This window comes from Callorhinus ursinus, unplaced genomic scaffold, assembly GCF_003265705.2.
Source record: "Callorhinus ursinus isolate GAN/ISIS: 27379988/994484 unplaced genomic scaffold, GSC_fseal_2.0 scaffold12, whole genome shotgun sequence".
Taxonomy (NCBI): domain Eukaryota; kingdom Metazoa; phylum Chordata; class Mammalia; order Carnivora; family Otariidae; genus Callorhinus; species Callorhinus ursinus.
Window position 1 is genome coordinate 47,845,302 of NW_027397074.1, and position 24,593 is coordinate 47,869,894.

General features: G+C 36.7%; 1 protein-coding gene across 4 annotated transcripts in view; it reads left to right on the forward strand.

Annotated features, from left to right (window-relative positions):
- BBS9 (Bardet-Biedl syndrome 9) overlaps nt 1-24,593 on the forward strand; it is a 474,925-nt gene that overhangs the window by 85,959 nt on the left and 364,373 nt on the right. For all 4 annotated transcript variants that reach the window (XM_025873123.2, XM_073899047.1, XM_025873126.2 and 1 more), the window contains 2 exons: nt 12,730-12,904; nt 21,671-21,755. In XM_025873123.2, coding sequence (XP_025728908.1) covers nt 12,730-12,904; nt 21,671-21,755 — 260 coding nt within the window. The remainder of the gene's footprint in view (nt 1-12,729; nt 12,905-21,670; nt 21,756-24,593) is intronic.

Genomic DNA, 24,593 nt, shown 5'->3' on the forward strand with positions numbered 1-24,593 from the left:
ATTTGCTCTAGCTATTAGTCTCATGAGATGTCTCCGAGAGGTCATCAGTGCATTCACAGAGTGCTAGCTTTGTCCCATATAATCTCTTAAAACCCACCTAATTCTTTACCTTTCTTGGTTTAATTTCCTCTTTGTATGACATTATAGCTCAGTTCACCTTTAGAGCGTAGAGGAGAAACCAAGAAATTTGAAAGCTGATTTAGAAAGATTTATTGAAATATTGAGTGTTACCCAGTTATACATCTCTTTCATGTCCATATCATTTGGAGCTGTATTCCAGTGTTTTAGGGCATAGAGTAAAATTAGTCTTTGATAGAGAATAGTAAAAGCATGCAATATCCAGTCAGTATTAGGAAGATTTTTTAAAAGTCCATTGCCTTTTGACAGGATTAGATTCCTTTCTACTTGTCAGCAGAGGGAGCCTTTGCCTCACTTTTGGATTCCAGAACCCTGATGGTGGTGAGATTATAAGGAGCCAACTTGTCTATGGAAAATGTTTGTTTCCTTACCTAGGACTGAATAGGTTTTGGAACAAGTTTTTCCTTTGTTCTTATAAAGGAAAAAACTTTCTGTACTTGTTTTCTGAGTTCTTTACAGTAGTGGCTCTTAAGTGCTGCTGTGGGAAGTTCTTTAAAGGTGGTTAATGCCGGGGGGCACCTGGGTGGCTCAGATGGTTAAGCACCTGCCTTTGGCTCAGGTCATGATCTCCAAGCCCTGCATGGAGCCCCACATTGAGCCCAGCATTGAGCCCTGCATCCAGCCCCTGCATCGAGCTCCTTGTTCAGCGGGGAGTCTGCTTCTTCCTCTCTCTCTCTGTCTCTACCTATGCTCCTGCTCAGTCTCTCTCAAAGAAATAAATAAAATCTTAAAAAAAATAAAAGTGGTTAATGCTAGGTTAAAATAGTGGTTCTGAAATGCTATCCCATGTTTAAGTTTTGAGTAATTCTAAGGTAACAAAAAAATTAGCTAATGTACTGAATTTTTTATAAAGCTAAAAAAATTTTGGTCAGTTAAAGGGCTGTACTTAGTGCTAACATTTTCTACTTCCTACCTGTATTGTCTTTATAGAAGATGTTGGTGATACTAGTCTGTGTTTTTAATTTTTATTTTTTTAAGATTTATTTTTTTAAGATTTTATTTATTTATTCATGAGAGAGAAAGAGGCAGAGGGAGAAGCAGGCTCCCCAAGGAGCAGGGAGCCTGATGCGAGACTTGATCCGAAGACTCCAGGATCACGACCTGAGCCGAAGGCAGACGCTTAACCATCTGAGCCACCCCGGCGCCCTATTATTATTTCTTTAAAGATTTTATTTATTTATTTGACAGAGAGAGACATAGCGAGAGAGGGAACACAAGCAGGGGGAGTGGGAGAGGGAGAAGCAGGCTCCCTGCTCAGCAGGGAGCCCAATGTGGGGCTTGATCCCAGGACCCTGGGACCATGACCTGAGCCCAAGGCAGACGCTGAACGACTGAGCCACCCAGGTGCCCCAGTCTGTGTTTCTTAAAAAAAAATCTTTTGATTGAGCAGTTCACAAGGTTGACAATCTGTGATGATCAGTGAAATTCAAAAACCTGGAATCACTGCTTTAGCAAGTACTTTTGCAAATAAAGATTGGAATTTTTGAACTGAACCATTTCCAACTTCATGGTCACCTTTTGTCCTAACAACCCCTGAGAGGTTTTCTACCCTTTTATACCTATGAAGTGAGACTTAATGACTAAACTGTCATATCTAAGGTTTATAGATAAGTGTAGGTACTAGGGGAAGTTAGTTGGTTGTTTTTTTTAGCATGCAGATTTTGAGATTAAGATTGGCATGCATTCCTACCATGTTCCAGATACTAACCTGTGTATTTTGCATATGTTCCCTTCTTTAATCTTCACAGCAACCCAGTGGGGTACAGAGGTTTTGATAAGGTTTATTTTGCATTTGAAGAAACAGACTGAATTAAACTAAACAAAGCCACCAAAGTCACATCATCACTGTGTCAGAGCCAGGATTCAAAACCTTATCATCTTGTCTTTCTGATTCAAAATCATTGCTCTTTCCACTACACATTAATACATTAATCTGCATTTGATACTTTCTCCACTTTGTTCTTTCATGATATACCATCCTGCTCTAGGAAAAGGTTAACAGCCAGAGAGTATCTTATTCAGTATCCTTTTTTGAGTATTTTTCCTCGGGTAATAATCTCTTGTTTCTTATTGCCCGGAAAGACTGCATGCAGAGTTCTAATAATTACTACAGCTTTAAGATTTAATCTGTGTATGTTTTTCAAGTTAGAGTTTTATGAAATACTGATGGATCTGAAGATCATTCTGTTCCTTTGGCAGCCTCTTTGGGCTTCCACAATTTATTCTCTGTGCTTGAGTGATTTTCAGATTAATTTATATATTTTCCTTTGGGATCCTCTCCCACCCCACCTTTATTTCCTGTGCCTTTCCATTAGAGTTTATCTTAAGAACTGAGTTATCTTTTATCTTTTCCCTTTCTTCTTAATATTTCTTAGTGTATCTGATGTTGGGCATATAATGAGTACTTTGTTTTTTGACAGTACTAAGCCCTAAAATAATTTAGAATTCTAATTGCTAAGTGTCACATATTAAAACTAATTATTTTGGGGACTTTACTATGCCATTTTTACTTTAATGCTATTCATTCATTCATTCATTCATTCATTCAACAAATATTTATTGAGCTGTTGAGCCCTACTATATACTAGGGACTATTCAGGGTTGGGAGTTGTGGTGAATAAAGCATAATGCCAGATCTTAAGGTGTTTTCATGTGAATATGCCAATATTGTTAAATATCTTGGCCCACTTGAGGATCATTGGCATCCTGGTACCTAGTACTACAGTCTGACATGATTTTTTACTTTTTTTTTTTTTTAAAGATTTTATTCATTTATTTGAGAGAGAAAGTGTGAGAGAGAGAAAGCATGAGGGCGGGGAGGGTCAGAGGGAGAAGCACACTCTGCACTGAGCAGGAAGCCCGATGCGGGACTCGATCCTGGGACTCGATCCTGGGGCTCGATCCTGGGGCTCCAGGATCGTGACCTGAGCCGAAGGCAGATACTTAACTGACTGAGCCACCCAGGCTCCCCGGTTTTTTACTTTCATGATTTTTTTTTTAAAGATTTTATTTATTTATTTGACAGAGAAAGACACAGTGAGAGAGGGAACACAAGCAGAGGGAGTGGGAGAGGGAGAAGCAGGCTTCCCATGGAGCAGGGAGCCTGATGCAGAACTCCATCCCAGGACCCTGGGACCATAACCTGAGCCGAAGGCAGTTGCTTAACGACTGAGCCACCCAGGCGCATGATGGTTTAGTTTACTTGAACAGATGTTTTGGGCCCCAACATATAAGGGATGTCATTCAATGCTGTGAGCTAGATAATGAAAACAAAATAGGCTCATCTTCTAGGGCTTTATGCTTTGTTTATGGAAGTTGGAGAGGGGAGAGAGGTATGCCAAATTTAGCCTTATCACCAGGAAAAATATTGTCAGTATTAATAGGGAGTGATACAGAATGTACTAAGAAAGACTAGAGGGATAGTGTAGTATTTATGCCTAGAGGGGATTGGAGAAGGCTTCGAAGTGATGGGATTGTATCCTGGGGATTGAGGATGTATAGAATGATTTTGTGAGGTTAAGGTGGGAGAATAGCACCTGAGATGAATTGAACTAGACTGACAAACGTGTAAGGGCATTTAAAGGTCAGGCTTATGTTACCTGAAGCGTTTGGTTTGGTTGGGACTGGATGAGAGGGAGTAGTCAAAGTTCATTTAGCAGACACATTAAAGAGTTCTTTGGATTTCCTGCCTATTAATTTATACCTATTTCTGGAGACACTGGAGTACTTTTGAAGTTTTTGAGTGGGTTGATAACATGATTGCATCTGTATATTAAGATGATTGCTTTGGTATATTTGTTTTTATGAACTTTATTAATGATATGGTATTTTAACTGCTTCTTTTAGAGGACTCCAAGGAAATTTATTAGACCAAACAATGGTTAAATGGCACATCGACCTTTGTGATAAGAATTGGCAGTTCAGGAAGTTTAAAGTCATCATTGTCATTATCCCTAACTAATTTTGATTTACATTTTAAAACTTATAGAAGTTTAGATGAAGTTGAACCTCAGCTGAGAATTTTTTGGCTTTAGTTATTTTTTTATGACCCAATTTATTTAGTTATAGTGAGTCTAGTGTAGACTATAGGCTATTGTTCCTTCTTTTGATACCACTCATGATTTTTAGGATTAAGAGAGTTAACAATATATAAAAAGGAAATATTTAGCTTTTGGAGTTATTGCTTTATGGGATGGTTAATATTGCAAATGAAGAATATTTGTACAAAATGAAGAGATATTTAAAATCTTTTCTGTTTGTTAATTTTATTTTGGTTCTCTGGTTTCTTATCATGACTTGTTAATTACCTTGAGAACTCTACCTTGCTTTGAAACTAGTTACTTAAAAAAACTATACCCCCAGCATACTCTTTAAGAATTTTTCTTTTGGATGAGAGAAAAGAAAGGAATGCTAAGAAGTAATGGACTCTTCTGTATGACATCATCTGTCTTGTCTTTCTTACATCATTCAGGGTAATCCTTCATAAAACATTAATAATAGAGGTGGGGGAAGATTATAGATATTGTGTGTGTTGGGGTAAGGGTGTGGAGGCAGGGACATTGCATTCCCAGATAGAGCTTTCTGGCACACTCACATTTCTTTAGAGATTTCAATAGTTGCCATGTTAGGGAATTGCTGTTTTGAGCAAAGTAAACTTAAAATAGGCAGAATATCAACTCGAAGAGCCAGCAGTTCCCACAGACGTACGTTTTGAAAGATTTTCCATAGTTCTTAAAGTCTTAAAAACCCTTTGCTTTGACAAAAAGGATAAATTTCTGATTGTGTAGTCCTTCTTACATTAAATTTACCCTTTTTGCTCTGAAGGAATTTTTTCCCCTCAACTTAAAAGTTTTTTTCACATAATTTGATCTGTGGGAAAGAGGGCAATCCAATAATATCACTTACTTACCATTTATTGAATGCTTACCAGGATCAGGCAGTATGTATTTTTATTTAATTTTATCCTTATAGCAGCATTATGTTATCTTTTCATACCACTGTTTTACAGGTGAGGGAACTGGCAAAGCTTTCAGGGCTAAAATAAGGATGCAGCAAATCTAGTCTCAAGTTCTGGCTTTGCCATCAGTTCTGAGGAGCATGCCTGTCATATTCATCAGCAGTCTCTCTCTCCTCCTCAGACCCTCCGCCAGAGTTCACTGCTCTCACTCCTCTCCAGACATAATTCTCTTATAACCCATGTGTCTGCGCACAGTGTGCTCTTTGTTTTTGTTTCTCTTACTGTCTGGCAATCTCTTTCTCAACCTGCAAGACCCAAGTGTTATCTCTGTTTTGAAGCTTTTCTTGATTCTTTCAGACACTGTTAATCAAGCTGCATTGCCTTTTAAATTATTCTAATATGCCCCTGTTCTTACATTATTAGAGTATTTAACTGGTTAACTCCCATATTCACTGCTCTTTCTTAGGGTAGCAACTATGTCTCTCTTGTAGCACATACTGACTAGGTATACAGTGAATGTGAAATTCATTGAATGAATGTGAGTTCTGGAGAATGCTATTGAACCTTTCATTATCATTACATTGGACAAAGTAATTCACCCATTATCTTATGGATGCAAGTGATAATATGTTTAGGGCCTTCTTTTAAATGCTAACATTGCATTCATATTGAATCCATCACATATAATGCTAATTTAGTGAATGGTTGTAATTTCTTTGTGTTATTAAACTTGTTCACAGTTTAAGGGGAAAATTGTGATAAATAGCTTGGCGGAACACACACTAGTGGTCTTTGTAAGTCTATTAAAGTGCCTGTTAAAATGAGACACATTAAAATGTCAAAAGGCAAGTTCATATGAAGAGTTAGTATGTAGACCCAATTTTTATTTTCTTGAGCCTTAAAGTAATTAGTCTCATGAAGTTATTTATTGGGGGAAACTCTTGAATAATAGTTGAGAATTTGTGTAATTTTTCCCTGGTACATATTTAAAAGTATTAGCTATTTAGCTCAACACATGTGTTCTATTTGTTGATTTCATCTGTTTGCTTAGGGCTTTAAATTTTATTTATTTATATATAACTAAGATTTTAAACTTAGAATCTACTTGAATATTGCATTATTATCAGACACTGATTGCTTTTAGAATGCTTAAATAAAAAATATGAGGGAGAGAGTAACAAGAAAGAAGTTAGCTATTCTTTGATTAAATTAATTGCCAATTATTAAGCATGACCAAATAGTATCATGTATCTCGAAAGTATGATAGTTTTGTTGATATGATGATATGAATGAAAAAGTATAAAAATTCTATTTAATGGTGAATTTAAAATCCTGCAAGCTCTAGAAATCCATCTACCATTTGTTTTTAAGTCAGTATCTGTTGAAATTCTACTCTGAACATTTTTATGTACTTGCTCATAGCAAACATGTTGTATCATTTTTGAGTTAGGTTTGCAATAAAGATTAATGAGTTAGTGTTTCAGTTTTTCTGTAGCAACAACAACAAAAGTTTTTTTCCATGCATGTGTGCAAAACTAGTGAGCGAGCGAGCGGAAGTTCCACAGACTTTTGGACTCTTCTGTTCTTACGTATCAGTCTCTTGATGTTTCCTGTCTGCCTTTTTGACTACCTATACAGCTGTTTTTCATGTATTTTTCAGGCTTGGAGAAAGACCAAGTATTTTTGACAGCTGCATGCTGAACTGCAATATATGCTTGGCCACAGGTCACGTTTGCATTTCTTCACTTGTATTTTTATTCAATGCGTAAAAGAAATATGAGCATAGAGAGATTCAGAAAACATGTAGCATGCTGAGTAATGGTAGTCTTCTTTCATGTATGCCATTCCACTTGCTCTGCTGTGTAGATTTCACAGGAAGAAAAAGCAGAGAAATGGAGGAAATGATATTCAGAACTGCCCTCCATGGGACTCTTGTTGCTGTAATTGTGCATGATGGAAAATGCTCTGGGTCATGCATGGTAGAAAGAACTTCTGGGCGTGGGGACACACACATGCACATATGCACTCATGCACGCACATTGTAATGAATAGATTATAATTTAGTAAAGAAGACTGTTAATCTAGCAGTCAGTTCAACATGTTTATCCATCATGTTAAAGCTTTGACTACATGATATTTTAACATCAGGAAATGAGACACAGTATTTAATAAATGTTCATTTCATGAGGCTGCCATAATAGAACTTTCCTGCCTCCACCTCCCCATCCCCACAGACATAAAATTTTTTCTTTGCCATTGAAAATGAAAAAATAATGACTTTAAAAATCCTTTCAAAATGTTTTTGGTGAGTCCTTTCTCAATTTGTTCTTAGCTCTTGCAAATAATATTTCAGATCACAATGGTTAGTTTTCTCTCATCATGGTTAAAGATCAATGGGATAAATATCCAGATTTTAAATTCTGATGAAATCTCCAACCTTCCAAATTATTTCAACGTTAAAAGACATTTTTTCTCTGTACATTTAAGGCATAATTTTTGAGGAAGCATCGTTAAGATATTGTCATCTTTTGGGGTGCCTGGGTGGCTAAGTCGGTTGGCCATCTGCCTTCAACTCAGGTCATGGTTCCAGGGTCCTAGGGTCCTGGGATCGAGCCCTGCATCAGGCTCCCTGCTCAGTGGGGAGCCTGCTTCTCCCTTTCCTCCCCGCCTATGCTCTCCCTCGCTATCTCTCTCTCTCAAATAAATAAATAAGATCTTAAAAACAAGAAAAGATATTGTCATCTTTTCAATCTACTGCTTGCTTTTATGTTTCATGCCCTATTGGTAAAACTTGATACATTGCACTGGGTCAAGTCTAAATTCCTCTGCATTTTCTTCTAGTATGTTCCTTTTCCCTCCAGAAGCTTTCTCTACTCTTAACTTTGACCCCTATTCATTATACCTATCCTTCTCAGATACATCCTATCTCTATCATGAAATCTTTCCCAGGATGTTCACTGTAATGAAGCTCTTTGATTTTCTGTAGTACTTAGTCTGTTTCATATCATTTAGATGTTATATGTTAACTTACGTTAATTTTTAAAATGGATCCAGTGTGGTGTAATGGAGCCTCCCCAGGAACATGTGGTATAATCGAGTGAGAAAGATTTCTATTTGAGTACTAGCTCTGTCATTTTCTAACTCTTTGGCATTAGGCAAGTTGTTATTATTATTCTTTAAAGATCTTATTTATTTACTTATTTTATAGAGAAAAAAAGAGAGTGTGTGAGCAGCAGGAGGGGCAGAGGGGGAGGGAGAAGGAGAGGAAGAGAATCCTAAGCAGACTGCACAGATAATGGCGCTGGATGTGGGGCTTGATCTCATGACCTTGAGATCATGACCTGAGCCAAAACCAAGAGTCGGACGCTTAACCGACTCAGCCATCCAGGTGCCCCTAGGCAAATTATTTAAACTCTGTGGGTTTTAGTTTTCTCATGTGTCACATGGGACTACTGTCCACCTTTAGGGTTATTAAAGATTATAGCTAATAATGCTGGGTAAATGTTTAGCACAAAGGCAGGAATATAACAGGTGCTCAGTAAATGTCAATAGTAGTTTTTATTCCTGATGTTCTATATTTCTTACAGCTCCTAATATAATACTGAGCATGTGGTAAGGACTTTTGAGTATGGTTCAGGGCTAGGTCATTTAAATAGCTCCTGAAATCCTATCGCTTTTATGAAGGCTTCCTGTTGGCTCTGTTCTGTCAGAACTACAAAACTTTCATGGCTTCTCTAGACTGTTCTTTCTGTTCCCATTATCTGTAAGGGGAGCCTTTGGTATGTATTCTGAAGTGGCTTCCAAAGCAGTGATTTGAAGGATTTATTTATTTATTTTTGAGTAATGTTTTGGATTGATCCCTACATTTTTCTAAACGTCAGCAGCTGAGATTGTAATAAATAAAGCATTTTTCACATACCTCAAATGCAGTATGTGAAACACATAGAATAAAATCTTGGCCAATCTGAACTTCAGATGAATAAATTATTTTGCCTAGCTTACTTCAGTTCAGCAGACATTTATTAGTGTAGCTCCTTTGTGCCAGGCATTTTATAGTTGTTGGATTTACAAAGATGAGTAAGACATGGTTCCTGCCTTGGAGTTTAGTCTAGGGTGAACAAGAGACACAAAAACAGATCATTTCAATTGATGATTAATTGTAAGATGGAGGTGAGGGTGGAGCTCTGTGGGATCACACTTGGAGGGTGGTTGAGGGGGAAAGAGATGAGCCTGTTTGTGATGTCTCCCAGAGGACAAATGGGTTGATCCACTTGATTCAGGGACAGAGATCTAACTCAAAGTGGCTTCAGTATTTATGGGAATTTATTGCCTGCAAAGTTCCCAGGTAGGTTTGGCTTCAAGGTACGCTTGATGCCTTGGCGCAAACCATGTCTTCCATGGCCCTCTTTTAATTGTGCCTTTGTAAAAGCCAAATGGCCTCTGTGATTCCAGACTTTATCCTCCTCACATATTATTCCCCAGAGGGAAGAGTAAGTTTTTCTCTAGTTCTAGCTAAACCTAGAGATTTAACTTTGCACATTGACTGTAAATTTTACCTATCCCCGAACCAATCACTGTGATTAATGAGATACAGATTGGTTTGGATAAGTCAGGGCCTACCCTCAAGCTTAGAATGAAGTCAGTCTCATTATTCAAACTTCATGGCCAAAGATAGGAGGAGAGGAGAATGGACGAACAAGAGGCTGCCAGCAAATGTGCACTGGACCGGGGAAAATGAGTGTAAGACTTTTTGGGGAAAGGTAATAACATAAGAAAATCAAGGAAGCAAACACCATCACGATGTATGTGGGAAACAGCAAGTAGTTGAACATTAATACAATGTGTAGTAGAGACTTATAAAATAACATAAAATAACAATGTGGTAGAGTATTTGCTGCCTGCTGGATCTAGTTTCCATACTTTACTTCATTTAATTTGCACAGTAGCTAACTAAAATAGGTATGCCGTCTTGCAGACAGTGAAACTTGAGCCCAAGCTCATAGCCAATAATTGGTGGAGCTAGACTCAAACCCAGATTATCTGACTGTAGAGGCAGCCCATGTGGACATTACAGTATAAGTATGCTCCTCTATATTGCTAGAGTCTCAGGAAATAAGACTTCATATAGTACCATGCTAAGGAGCCGAGTTTTCTCTGGGGCTCAAGTTTTCTTCAAACTCTAGTTCTTTGTTATAGCACGCAAAGGCAGTGGTTGTCAAAATTTAGCGTATGTCAGAGAGACTCTAGGGGTTGGTAAAACCCAGAATTGCTGGACCCTAATAGCAAAGTTTCTGATTTAGTAGATCTAGAGCAGAACCCTATAATTTGCACTTCCAAGAAGTTCCTATATGATGCTGATGCTGGTGACTTGGGAGCCATGCTTTGAGGACCACTTCTTTTAGGTCTTTGGGAGTCTGAAGATTTGTGGTTCAGTGATATTCAACATATTGAAATGAACTCAAATTTCATTGGTACTTCTGCTTAGAAATACACATGTTCTGACCTCACATTCTTTAATAATACAGACATCAAGAATACATTTTGGTTACAGTAATATTCTCCCCCATAGGTCAGGGTCATTGCATACATTTTTCATTAATTCGATTTTGTTGTCTCTTTGATTCTTGCTTATTAAGATTAAATTTATTGTTCTCCTCCCTGGTCCTACTTAATTCACTAATGCTGAGTTTTCCCCCCAATTGTTAAGAAAGTGAATTTGTATACAAAAGATATATATTTAAACACTGTATTTCATTTGTCTATACTTTTATTGTGAAACGTTTTAAATACCAGAAAAAGTAACATGAACACCCATATTTACACCATTTAGAGTCAACAGTTATAAATAATATGTATATGTATATGTATATTTACACACACACACACACACACACAGATTTAGTTTGATCCACTTGAAAGTAAGGTACAGATCTTGTGCTACTTCATCCATAAATATTATAACACACATCTCCCAATAAGAACATAATCTTATGTTCTCTTACATAATCACAATACCATGAGCACACTTAAAACAATAATTCCTAATTTTTTCTAATGCATAGTCATATTCCAGTTTCCCCAGTTGTTCCAGTGTCTTCTATACCTTGTTTTTTTTTTTTTTTTAAAGATTTTATTTATTTATTTGACAGAGAGAGACAAAGCGAGAGAGGGAACACAAGTAGGGGGAGTGGGAGAGGGAGAAGCAGGCTCCCTGATGAGCAGGGAGCCCGATGCGGGGCTCGATCACAGGACCCCGGGATCAGGACCTGAGCTGAAGGCAGATGCTTAATGACGGAGCCACCCAGGTGCCCCTACCTTGTTGTTTCTTATTACCAGGATCCAATCAAAAGAAACTAAAATTTAAGTTTTAGCAATGCTAATGGATCTTTAGGTTCAGATAAGTTCTGTGGTATTTAAGATATAGATATTTGGTTGCATTAACAAAGACACAGACTTAATGATGGTTTAAATAAGGAGGCTGTTTATTTCTGCCATATTTAACCACCTGAAGATAAAGTGGTCCCGGGCTGTAGTGGGTGGGGGTGGGCTCTGTTGTCCTCCATATGTGGCTTCCATCTCTGAGGCCTATCAAGACAGCTATGCCAGTTCCACCGTCATGCTGGGGAGAGTGGAGGGGAGGGTATACTCAGTCCTTTTACGGGCATATCTGGGTATTGCACATATTACCTCTGCTCCTATCTCATTGGCAAGAACATAATCATGTAATTGTATCTGTTGTAATAGAGGCCTGGATAAGCAGACTTTTATGCTGAATGGCCGCATGTCTAGTGATGAAATTCAAGTATCAAAAGAAAGAATGGCTATTAGGGGGAACAGTTAGCTTCTCTGTCACAAGTTCTTTTTTGCAAATGACTGAGTTATACAAAACTACATTAAATCCATTTAATAACTTCTTATACCCTATAATATGACTTTTCTCTTTTTGAGTTGTATAGGCCTAATAGTTGCTCCTACTCAATATTGAGCCCGTATTGAACCCAGACTGTTATTCTTTTTTGAATGCTTTGATATGTAGTTTATAGATGTTCTGTCTGTTCCTAGGGCAGAAGACACTTCAAAATCAATCCGTAGTTTAGGGCACATCTGTGATTAGTATTTTTCAATATTAGTATTTTTCACTCCCAACAGTGCTTAACACTATGGTCTGTGTAAAACTGGTGCCTAACACATGTATATGATTTTGGTCTCTTGTGTTTGACTCATGTCTAAGTCATTTGAAAGTATGAGACTGACATACTATGAAGAAGAGAAGTAGCCTCTACTCATTAGTTTTTGTTATATTTCTGATTTTGGAAAAAAAATAATATCTTACAGGGTCATGATTGTTCTGAGAGATTATCTATCTTGAGCTAGAGATTTTAGCATATAGTAAATGAAAATAAGTGTACTTAAAATTATAGACATCTTCTAAATAATTTAAAAATTGGGAAATGTATGTATACTGATATACAATAATCTGATAGCTTTATCAGTTTGTAATTTAAAATTTTAACTGCTTATATTGCCCTTTGAGGAAAAGATTAACTATGACATTTTTGTGATGGGTAGTGATAAATGGAAACCATTATATTTGTAAAGAAAAAGCCACTTAATTTCCTCTAATTTTTCTTTAGGTCGAGATTTAATTTGTATCCAGTCTATGGATGGGATGCTGATGGTGTTTGAGCAGGAAAGCTATGCTTTTGGGAGATTTCTCCCTGGTTCTCTTTTACCTGGCCCTCTTGCTTACAGTTCCCGTACAGATTCCTTCATTACTGTCTCTTCTTGCCGACAAGTGGAAAGTTACAAGTAAGTTCGGACGTTGAATCTTTGGAATCATGACTCTTGGTATGTTGCTGATTCTTTTTTACAAAAAGCTTGGATGTTACAAATGAAAAAGAGACTGGTTTCTTTGATAAAATGTAATTGTGGTGATTTAGAGGATATCATTTACATATTATAAAATATTTGCAAGTATAGTGCAGAGATTGAGAGAAAGGATTTGGAAAGAGGCAGACCTGGATTGGAATCCTGATTTTGCTACTTGCAGCTGTTTGATGGTCAGTGTCCTTAGCCTGGTTGTAACGGGGATAATGGCGGCTATTTTTTTTTTTTTTTGGCTTTTAAAGTTTTTAATTCCAGTTAGTTAGCATACAGTGTTATATTAGTTTCAGGTGTATAATATAGTGATTCAACAATTCATACATCACCCGATGGTCATCACAAGGGCATGCCTTAATCCCCAGCATCTATTTAACCCATCCGCCATCTCCCTCCCCTCTGGTAACCATCAGTTTGTTCGCTATAATTAAGAGTCTGTTTCTTGATTTGTCTCTTTCTTTTTTTCCCTTTGCTCATTTGTTTTGTTTCTTCAGTTATACATATGATTGAAGTCATATGGTATTTTGTCTTTCTCTGACTGATTTATTTCACTTAGCATTATACTTTCTAGCTCCATCCATGTTGTTGTAAATGGCAAGATTCCATTCTTTTTTATGGCTGAATAACATTCCATTGCTCGCATGTACGTTTGTGTGTGTATCATATCTTTTTTATGCATTCAACGATAGATGGACACTTCCGCTGCTTCCATATCTTGGCTATTGTAAATAATGCTGTAAACATAGGAGTGCATGTATCCCTTTGAATTACTGTTTTTGTATTCTTTGGGTAAATATCCAGTAGTGCAATGGTTGGATCGTAGGGTATTTCTGCTTTTTTTTTTATTATTATGTTAATCACCATACATTACATCATTAGTTTTTGTAGTGTTCCATGATTCATTGTTTGCATATAACACCCAGTGCTCCATGCAGTACGTGCCCTCTTTAATACCCATCACCAGGCTAAGCCATTCTTGTTTTTGTTTTGAGAGAGAGAGAGAGAGAGAGAGAGAGCAAGTGGGGAGGGACAGAGGGAGAGAATCTCAAGCACGCTCCATACCCAATATGGAGCCTGATGAGGAGCTCGATCTCACAACCCTGAGATCATGACTTGAGCCAAAATCAAGGGTCAGATGCTTAACAGACTGAGGCACCTAGGCGCCCAAGGGTAGTTCTGTTTTTAACATTTTTTTTTTTAACTTTTTGAGGAACCTCCATACTATTTTCCAGAGTGGCTTCACCAGTTTTAATTCCCACCAACAGTGCAAGAGGGTTCCTTTTTCTCTACATCCTTGCCAACACGTGTTGTTTCTTGTGTTGTTGATTTTAGCCATTCTGATAGGTATGAGGTGATATCTCATTGTAGTTTTGATTTGCATTTCCCTGATGGTAAGTGGTGATGAACATCTTTTCATGTGTCTGTTGGCCATCTGTATGTCTTTTTTGGAGACATGTCTGTTCATGTTTTCTGTCCATTTTGTAATTGTATCATTTGTTTTTGGGGTGTTGAGTTTTATAAGTTCTTTATATATTTTGGATACTCACCCTTTATTGGATATGTCATTTGCAAATATCTTCTCCCATTCCGTAGGTTGCCTTTTCATTTTGTTGATCATTTCCTTTGCTGTGTGGAAGCTTTTTATTTTGATGTAGTCCGAGTACCTTATTTTTGCTTTTGTTTCCTTTGCCTGAGGAGACATATCTAGAAAGAAGTTGCTACAGCTGATGTCAAAGAAGTTATGCCTATGTTCTCTTGTAGGATTTTTATGGTTTCATGCCTCATATTTAGGTCTTTAGTCCATTCTGAATTTATTTTTGTGTATGATGTAAGAAAGTGGTCTAGTTTCTTTTGCATGTTGCTGTCCAATTTATTTTCCCAACACCATTTTTTAAAAAGATTTATTTATCTATTTGAGAGGAAGAAAGTAAGGGTGAGCACAAGCAGTGGGAGGGGCAGAGGGAGAAGCAGACTCCCCACTGAGCAGGGAGCCCAACTTGGGGCTCGATCTCAGGACCCTGGGATCATGACCTGAGCTGAAGGCAGACGCTTAACCAACTGAGCCACCCAGGCGCCCCAGTTGAAGAGACTTTTTTCCATTGGATATTCTTTCCTGCTTTGTCAAAGATTAATTGACCATATAGTTGTGGGAATAATGGCTGTTTTGACAAGCTTGTTAAAAGGATTGAATGTATGTCAAGTTGCCACCCATGGAAAATGCTGATTAATTATTGTGACTGTTCCCTGAATTATTAATAATAAAGCACAGTATGAGTGAAAAAAGCCAGATGAAAAGATGCATATATGAAATTATTTTATAAAAAAATATGTGACATAGGAAGAATACTAGCAAAAATACAGGTGTTATTATGAATGTTTTAAAAAGAACAATTCTTAGCAGAAATGAAGTATGAAAATGACCCTATGAAAACAATTTATACTTTTTGCTAGAAATTCTTACTGATTTGGGGGAATTGTGTTTGAGAGAGACTTTTTTCTTCTACCAGCTAAATTTTAATAAAAATTAGGGGTTTGAGTTTTTAGAGGGTGTGTTTTTTTGTTGGAGGGGATAATGGGGAAAAGAAAGTACAAATTCATTCTTGGAAAAGAAATAGACTTGGAGGATTAGAGTATCTCCAGTAACTTTATTGTTGTTATCTTACCGATGGCAACACTTAGAACTTTAAATGTCTAAGCAACACTTCATTATAGCTTTTCTGTATTAGTTTTGGTCATATGATTTTTACCAAGGCAGGAAGAAATATAAATTCATCAGGCAACACCTGTAAATTTTTGTCTTTAAGTTTCAGTATTGTGCATATAGCAAGTTAGCGCAGTATTCCCTTCACCTTCATAAGTGGCAGTCTGCCTTTTGTGAATTCTTGTCAAGGTATCTTAGATTCAAAACCCTGAACATAAGCAAATGTTTGTGACTAAGCAGAAGTTAACTGACGGAGGTACTGTGTCATTATATCATATTCCTTCTTTAACTCCTATGGCTCTTATCCAAAGGAGACGAATGAATTGTGGCATTGCTACTGGTAAGAAATAAAATATACTTATTTTGAGAGGGTTGAGAAAAATATCTGTATAATTCATTCAAGCCTGCCAAAGATTAAGCAATATTGAGGAGATCTGCTTTCCAGCTTTCCACCCAGTTCCGTGCCTCAACTCCTGCCAAGTAGGGATACTGGCAGTGCTACACCGGGGTCACAATAGGAAGATTTGAATGCTCCATGACTTACTCTTTGAAATATGTGCATAGGAATTAATTTGGTAATAACTCCAGGAGTGACTGGATGAGGAAGCAATGTGTAGGTTTCCTTAATGGGTAAGTTTAATCTCAAAGAAACTCACCCTCTTTGAACTGTGGTAATTTACCAACATACCAATCTATTAAATCCATCTCCATCTGGGACTAAAAATGCACACCTTATCCATTGTGTGGATCTTTTATAATGGTAAAAATGCATAGGATGTGGGATTATTATGAAATGATGCAATTAAGAGGGCTTATAACATTAAATAGTATCTTACATTTATATACGCTTTTAAGTTTAATAGATTAAATTAAATGATAATCACTGGTGCCATTTAGGGTTGGAGGAAGCATGAAAACTCTAGGTTTGTTCTTTTGAGGCTTCATCTATTTATGATCAGTTAATAGAATGTAATCAGTTAATAGAAAAGGCTTTTAAGACATAATTTATTTTCATTTTTGATATTGCTATTTAATTACTGTAAAAAAAGCTCAGTTATATTCAGATAGGAACTAGCGAAGGCTGTGGATCTCAAACTTCAGTGTGCGTAAGGATCACTTGGGCAGCCTGTTACAAAAATGCATATTTGCAAATCCCCGATTGCCAGTACACTAGACTTTGATTTAGTAGGTTTGGGGATACGAGCGAGGGATCATCATTGCAAACATATAGTCTAGGTGGTTCTAATTCAGAGACACACTTTGTTGTTTTTCTTTTGAAGTGAGAGAATTGTTTGCCTTTTTTGCGGGGGGGTTGCAGGATAGATAACACCATTCTCTTAGCAATGTTCGTCCCAATTTTGGATTAGCTTTTATTTTCTTTTTCTTTTTCTTTCCTTTACTTGTCAGAATTATTTGGTCAGTAAATCCTGACCTTTGGGTCTTTTTCTCCCTGGTATTCAGCCTTTGCTTCCCATTTCCCATAAAGGCAGCCAGGCCTTTCTTTCTTTCTTTTTTTTTTTAAAGATTTTATTTATGTATTCATGAGAGACAGAGGAGGAGAGAGAGAGAGAGAAGCAGAGGGAGAAGCAGGCTTCCCGTGGAGCAGGGAGCAGGGAGCCCGAAGCGGGACTCGATCCCAGGACCCCGGGACCATGACCTGAGCTGAAGGCGGACGCCCAACGACTGAGCCACCCAGGCACCCCAGGCCTTTATTTCTCACTTGGATTTCTGGTTTTCTTACTTCTAATCTAGACTTTGAAGGATCCTTCTCATATCTAGCCTTTTAAAATAACCTGTGTAAGCCAGAATAATTTTTGTTTCCCATTAAAAAATTGAAACCCTCATACATTGACATTCAGTGCTCCTTACAACCCAGTCCCATTCTACCTCTATTCATTTGGATGTTCAGACTTGGAAGGGACTTTTAAAGTTAACTGGTTCAGTTATCCTCCTTTTTTTCACCTCCTTGATATATTATTGCCTAAAACACTGATTTTTGCCAAATATCATATATTGCCTTCTTGTATTCTGCTGAAATATTCCAGAGTATGTCTTATGTTATCAGATTCCTGAGAGCAGAGTTTGTCTTAAACATGGCTGAATAAGTTCATTTATTCAATTATTCATTCAGGAAACATTTTTCAAGGCGCTTCTCTGGTTCACACACTGTGCCAGGTACTGGAAGCGCAGAGTCAAGTAAGAGCTGTCTCTTGTCCTCAAGCAGTATGCAAACAAGGGTGGGAGGTAGTGAGTCACAACAGTGTGTCAATTGTTCACAACTGAACAATTCAGTTCATTGTGATAGAGGCTCTAGAGAGCTGTGCACAGGATACTGAGAAGGGCTGCAGGTGGGACCTCTCAACAAGAGTTCAGTGGAGGGAGGCTCTCTGAAGAACTATACCTGCCATGAGCTTTATTTTCTCTCCTCTTCTTTGCTACACACCATACCCAACATGTGCCTAGTTCACTGCTGAGTAAATAAGCGACTTTAAAGAAGTATTTCTAAATTATTTGTAGAGTTTAATTGATAATATTTTATTTATTTATTTAAAGATTTTATTTATTTATTTGACAGAGAGAGACACAGCGAGAGAGGGAACACAAGCAGGGGGAGGGGGAGAGGGAGAAGCAGCTTCCCGCCAGGCAGGGAGCCCACGTGGGGCTCGATCCCAGGAGCCTGGGACCATGACCTGAGCCGAAGGCAGACGCTTAATGACTGAGCTATCCAGGCGCCCCAAATGACAATATTTTAAAAAGAATATTGTGTTCTTCACCATCCTTAGGCTCTGGCCAAATTGAAATATCTGTTTTCCATACATGTTTAGGGCTTTTCTCTCTCTCCTCTTTTACTCATGCTGTACTCTCTCTGAAGGTTTTTCTTTCTTCTCTGTATATGAAAATTATGTCTGGAAGCCTCTCTGCTCCCCTGCTCCTCTTCCTGACCTAGCCGTAAGTAGCACCTCCTCCTTCTTAATTTCACGGAGTAGTTTTTTTGCTCTTTCCATAAGTACTAGTAACACTTTAACTGGTATTACATATTTGCTTGTTTTTCTCCTTGACAGGGCTAACTGCTCCTTGATGGCAGGGATTTTGTAACTCCTGAAATGCCTAGCATTGTACCTTGCTAAAGGGAGATGTTTAACAAGAACTTGATGAAAGAGTGAAAAGTTTGTAAGGAAAGCTGTTTTGGTGCTGGCATGTTTCAATGAAAAGGACTCTTCCTGGCATAACTAAGAATGTTTTAGCTTTACTCGTAATGAACATAGTAATGCTCTGTATCCGGAGCTTCCATTTCTAGTAGAGTTCTCTGGGTAAATATCAAGTTTCCAAGATCTCCTGGTGCCTTTGCAGTGACAACTATGTTTCATTTGAAAATAAGTGATTTTGGAGGGTTTAGTTTTGTGCTCTGTGACACCTCAATCCATATTTTAGTTACTTGGTGCTGTTTTTACGATGTGATATGGAAGAGCACTAAATTATATGGCTGAGTTTGTCACTGGTGTTCCACAGGACCTGTTAAGCATTTGTGGCTCTTGGGTCAAAAAGTGCTACCATTCACCTGGACTTGCTGTGTTTGTGCTTAGTGCCTTTCTGTTGAGAAACACATATGATACACTCTTTTGTGAAATCTTATTACACTGGGCCTGATTATTCTTTCAGCAGTCTCAATGAGGGAATTCTATTCCTTAGCTTATATCACTGAACATTTGGGTGGTAAGAAAAAAAAAACCCAAGTATTTTCTTTATTTCAGAATTTCCAAGTCTGCCTGGAATTGTTTGGTTTTGGAAATAGGTTTCCATGTACATTATTGGTCACAGTAAAGAGGACTTAAGGAAGAACTTAAAATAGATGCTGTTGTAAGTTTGTCATCATCTAAATTTACTGTCAGTTACATTTAGTAATAAAATACTCTTCTGAGTTGTCTTCCAGGAAGAGCAATGGTCTGGATTTGGAAATCAGGAGTCAATTTTGGCTGTGTCTCTGCCTGCTGTTTTGATGTTAATGAGGCCACTTTAGGGGCTCACTTATTCCTGCATGATATAATAATGCTTTGTAGTTCTTTAAGAAGCTTCAAACAGCTCAAAAGCTTTGGATTTTTACAACAATCTCATTAATATCCATATCATCCTCTAGCAGGTTGGTGTGTGCAGGAAATGAACCGCCTATGTAATTAATTGCCTGAGGTTGGATCCATAGCAGGCCCAGCTCTGGGGCTGATGTTTTAGTCACCAGTGCATACTATTTCTGTTACTGTGTGCTGGGAAGAGTAAAATAATCCTATCTGAAGCTTGGAATGTGAGGTCTAATTATTTGGCACTGCTGGAGACAGAGGGATTTTGTAGGTCAGTCTCAAATGGTATGGAGACATTTGCTACAGCTGCCCATGGAATTTCTTAGCATGGTTTTACAAGGCTGAGATCTTCACCCTCCTACCTTTTTTGTCTCATTTCCCATGGCTCATTCCTCCCTGCCATGCATCTCTCCTAAACTCCTGTCATGGCCTTTCATGTCTTTTTTTACTCCTTGCCTTTTCATGTGCTGTTGGCCTTGCCATAATGCCTTTACCTCTTTACCAGCATGATGGGTGTTCACTCATTCTTTAAAACCTGGCTTTCTCCTCCTGAACCTATACTAAAACATATATCTCCATCTCAATTACTTGTTTCTGCCACCATGTTCCCTAGGAACCATGTGCATACCTCCTATTATTAGCACAGAGCACTCTTAGATATATTAGATGTATTAGATCGCTACTATATGTTTATTGAATTGATGAAATTCATATACATTCAGCTTCCATATTAACCATAAGACTGATTTTCATGAATACCTTGCTAATAGTTATTTTGCATTCAACTGCAATTAAAGGCATTTTTTTTTTTACCAAGTATTTCTGATTGAGATAGTTTTAAGAGTTGGTATATGACATTTGAATACCAGTGTACATTTTAGTGCTTATTTAGGTATTCCACATTGCTTTTATTCATTCAGGTCATTGATTTTTACACTTTCAGCTATCTTTCTCTTAGACAAAATGAGATGTCCAAATATATCTACTGATTTTCCTTTTAGCTATGGAAGAACAATGCAAGAGTTTTGATTCAATAGGAAAGAAAGGAATTTATGAGTCTGAAGCTTCTTCATTCAGAGTAGGATTATTATTTTAACAATATACCATTAATTAATGGGAAATAAGAGAATTTAAATTTTATTGGCTAAGTTAATCATTTCTAGATTGAATGATATTTGTGAATTTTTAGGAATGATTTAAGCTAAAGGTTACTAATGAAATAAAAGCTATCAGACACTTATAGAAAGTCATAATGTACATGATGCCCCTTATTGAGAACTTATTAACTACCAGATAAACTACTAGGTGATTGATCTCTATTTATATGTAAATCTGTGTCTGTCTGTTTGTTGATCTATTGGGCACCTAATATATGCCAGATACTATACTAGACATTAAATTATTTTTAAATTCTTTTAACCATGTTTGAGTTAGAGATTATTATTCCCATGTTGTAGATGGGGAAGTTAAGACACAGTGATTAATTTGCCAACTAGTAAGTGGTTTATCTGGGGACTAAACTGTGGTCTTCTGGGGTCATAGAATATCTGTTAACAATTTCTACTACATCTGGCTGCTTTGCATTATTTATGTTTTTTTCTATGTGGTGTTTTGGTGCTGGATCTTTCTTGAATATTGTTGTTTGTCATATAAAGTTCTAAGGGAAATGCTTTGATAGTAGGCAGAGCTATTTTCCCAATATGGAATTTTGGGACATGGTTATAATTTCTTTATCATGATAGTTTTACATAGTTTCATGTCACAGTGTCATCCAGTAAGAATTCAGTCTTAAATTTTACAGTTTTTAAAACCAAGAAAAAAGTAATTCATAAGTTTATAGATTATGTGATTTTAAAGTTTAAAGTAATTTATACCTTTTAACTATAAAATCACTTATAATTATTCATATCTTTCAAACAGGTACCAAGTACTTGCTTTTGCAACGGATGCAGATAAAAGACAGGAGACTGAACAACAAAAACTTGGTTCTGGAAAGAGACTTGTTGTAAGGCCTTTTTTATTATATAAGAATTTCAGTAATGTCATATCTAACCACCAATTTTTTTTTCCAGAATAAAATTCCTGGGAAGGAAGTTTTTAAAAAAGATTTATTTTAGCTATTTTTCTTTTCTATGTTATGATTCTATCAATGGGCAAAAATTTAGTTGGCTATTACTGAGCAATGGAGACACATGTTGCTCCTGTTATAATTTATTAGATCATAGAATTGCACCACTAGAATTATAAATGTGCAGATGAGGTCACTTTTAACTGAAGTGATTATAAGACAACATAGCAAAAAGAGAAAAATTAAAAAAGAAAAACCTTTAAGAAGCAAAAATATTGTTACAAGTAGGCATGTGGTTAAATATATAAGCAAAAGATAAAAATTCATAGGCCACAAAGATAAAATTGGCTCAAAGACAAAGGTAGAAGTTTGGTAACTTGAAAAATAGTTTGAAGAAAAATTGTAAATGGTAAATTCTCTGTTTAATGAAAATTAGGAAATAGATGATGGTTGTGAACTCTTTATCCTGAGAACCTCCATAGACAGGAAAAAACAGAAGGAATTGAAGATTATAATGGAAATAGTAAAGTGTATTTGAGATGGACACATACTTAAGAAACCACATGAGGAAATAATGTGGAAATTAGAATACCAAGGAAGGAAGAATATTAGAGAAAACCAATTTTTTGTATTAGGATATAGAAATTAAGGTAGGAAGGAAGGCTAACTTGAACCAAGAATGAAATGAAAACATATTTTCTTAATAATAGTAAAAAGTGAAAGAGAGAACACAACAAATACAAATATGACATACTTTTTCACGGAATTTGGAGGCACCATACCGATAATGGTTAAAGCATAGACTTTGGAGTCAGACTTTTTTTTAAGGTTTATTTATTTTAGAGAGAGAGAAAGAGAGAGCACTTGCGAGTAGGGGGCGGGGCAGAGGGAGAAAATCCTCAAGCAGACTTTCCGCCAAGTGCAGAGCCGATGAGGGGCTGAGGCTCGATCTCATGACTCATGACATCATGATTGAGCTGAAACCAAGAGTCGGATGCTTAAGCAACTAAGCTACCCAGGTGCTCCTTGGAGTCAGATCTTGAGAGCTATACTTACTACTAATTCTGAGCAAGTTTGAGCAAGTTTGTTAACCTTGCTAAATCTCAGTTTTCTCAGTTGCAAAATGGTGATAATACCTATTTTACAATGTTGCCATTGAAATATATGTATATATACATATACACACACACACACACATATATTTATAGCACTTAGCAAAATGTCTAGATGATGAAGATGACATTGATAATGGTAGTCAAATTGTCCTTGACCTCCTCCTCAATAGTGGTTTTCTTCCATTTGTCCCTTATATTCTGCACTCCAGCCACATGGGCTTCTCATTGTTCCAGATTTTCCATGGCTGTTCTTGATTCAAGGCTTCTGCTCGTATTTTTTTATTTAGTCTGGAATGCCCTTTACTTATTAATTGTAGATGTTTATTGATACTACTCTGTACCTTACACTGAGGATGTATTCTGAAGGCAGTTACAATTGAGTGATTTTCCCATTCTCCTTTAATTAATAAGTTGAGTAAGAAATATAGCAGTAAAACTTCCTTTTGTTACACCACAGTCACTTGGCAGGACTCTGATGCCATGGAACATTAAGTCTATTGCAGAGAAACAAAATTTATCCAGGGGAATGCTTTTAATAAGGTAGTTGTGAGAAGGCAGTTAAAAGCTGCCTATGTTACTCAGAGCTACCTCTTAACTATTTGTTGATTTCTAATTTAATTCTTTTGTGGTTAGGGAAATACTTTGTATGACTCTGAATTCTTTGAGATTTATTGAGATTTGTTTCATGGCCTAGAATGTGGTCTATTTTGGTAAATCTTCACTGAGCACCTGAAAAGAATGTCCATTTTTTTTTTTTTTTTTTTTAGCTGTTCTTGGGTGTCCTGTAAATGTCAGTTAGTTTGGATGATAGCATTGTTCAGATCTTCTATGTCCTTTTTTTTTTTTTTTACTAATTTCTCTCATTTATTCAGGGAGGGGTATTGAAATCTGACTGTGGATTGTCTGTTTCTCCTTGAAATTTTGTCAGTTTTTTGCTTTATGTATTTTGAAATTCTTTTATTAGGTACATAAACATTTAAGATTGTTATGTCTTATAATGAACATATACCCTTTTCATTATCAAGTAACCCTCTATCTTTTTGCTCTGGTAACATTCTTCTTTTGATGAGTGTTATTCTGATATATCTGTTTCCGTCTTTTTACTTTTATCCAATTTGTGTCTTTGTAGGGAAAATTCATTTCTAAGCAGCACATAGTTGGGTCTTGCTTTTTTGTTTAGTATGATATGGCTCTGCCTTCTAATTTGTTTTTTAGACCATTCAAATGTCATGTGATTATTAATATGGATAGGTTTAAATTTGTCATGTGGCCATTTGATTTCTATTTGTCCCATCTGTTCTTTGTTTCCATTTTCCTGTTTTTCTGCTTTCTTTTAGAGTTATTCAGTATTTTGTATGATCCATTTTATCTTTGTTGGCTTATTAGTCATAATTCTTTGTTTTGTTATTTTAGGAGTTCTTTTAGAGTTTACAGTATTTAACTTATCATGATCCACTCAGTGGTATTATACTATTTCACATATAAGAACCATACTTCTGTTTCTCAGCCTTTGTGTTATTGTCATATGCTATATTTTTACATACACTATAAACTCCATATTACATTGTTATCATTTTTGTTTAAATACTCAGTATCTTTTAATGTGATTTAAATGATAAGAAAAAATATATTTACCAATATAGCTACCATTTCTGGTCCT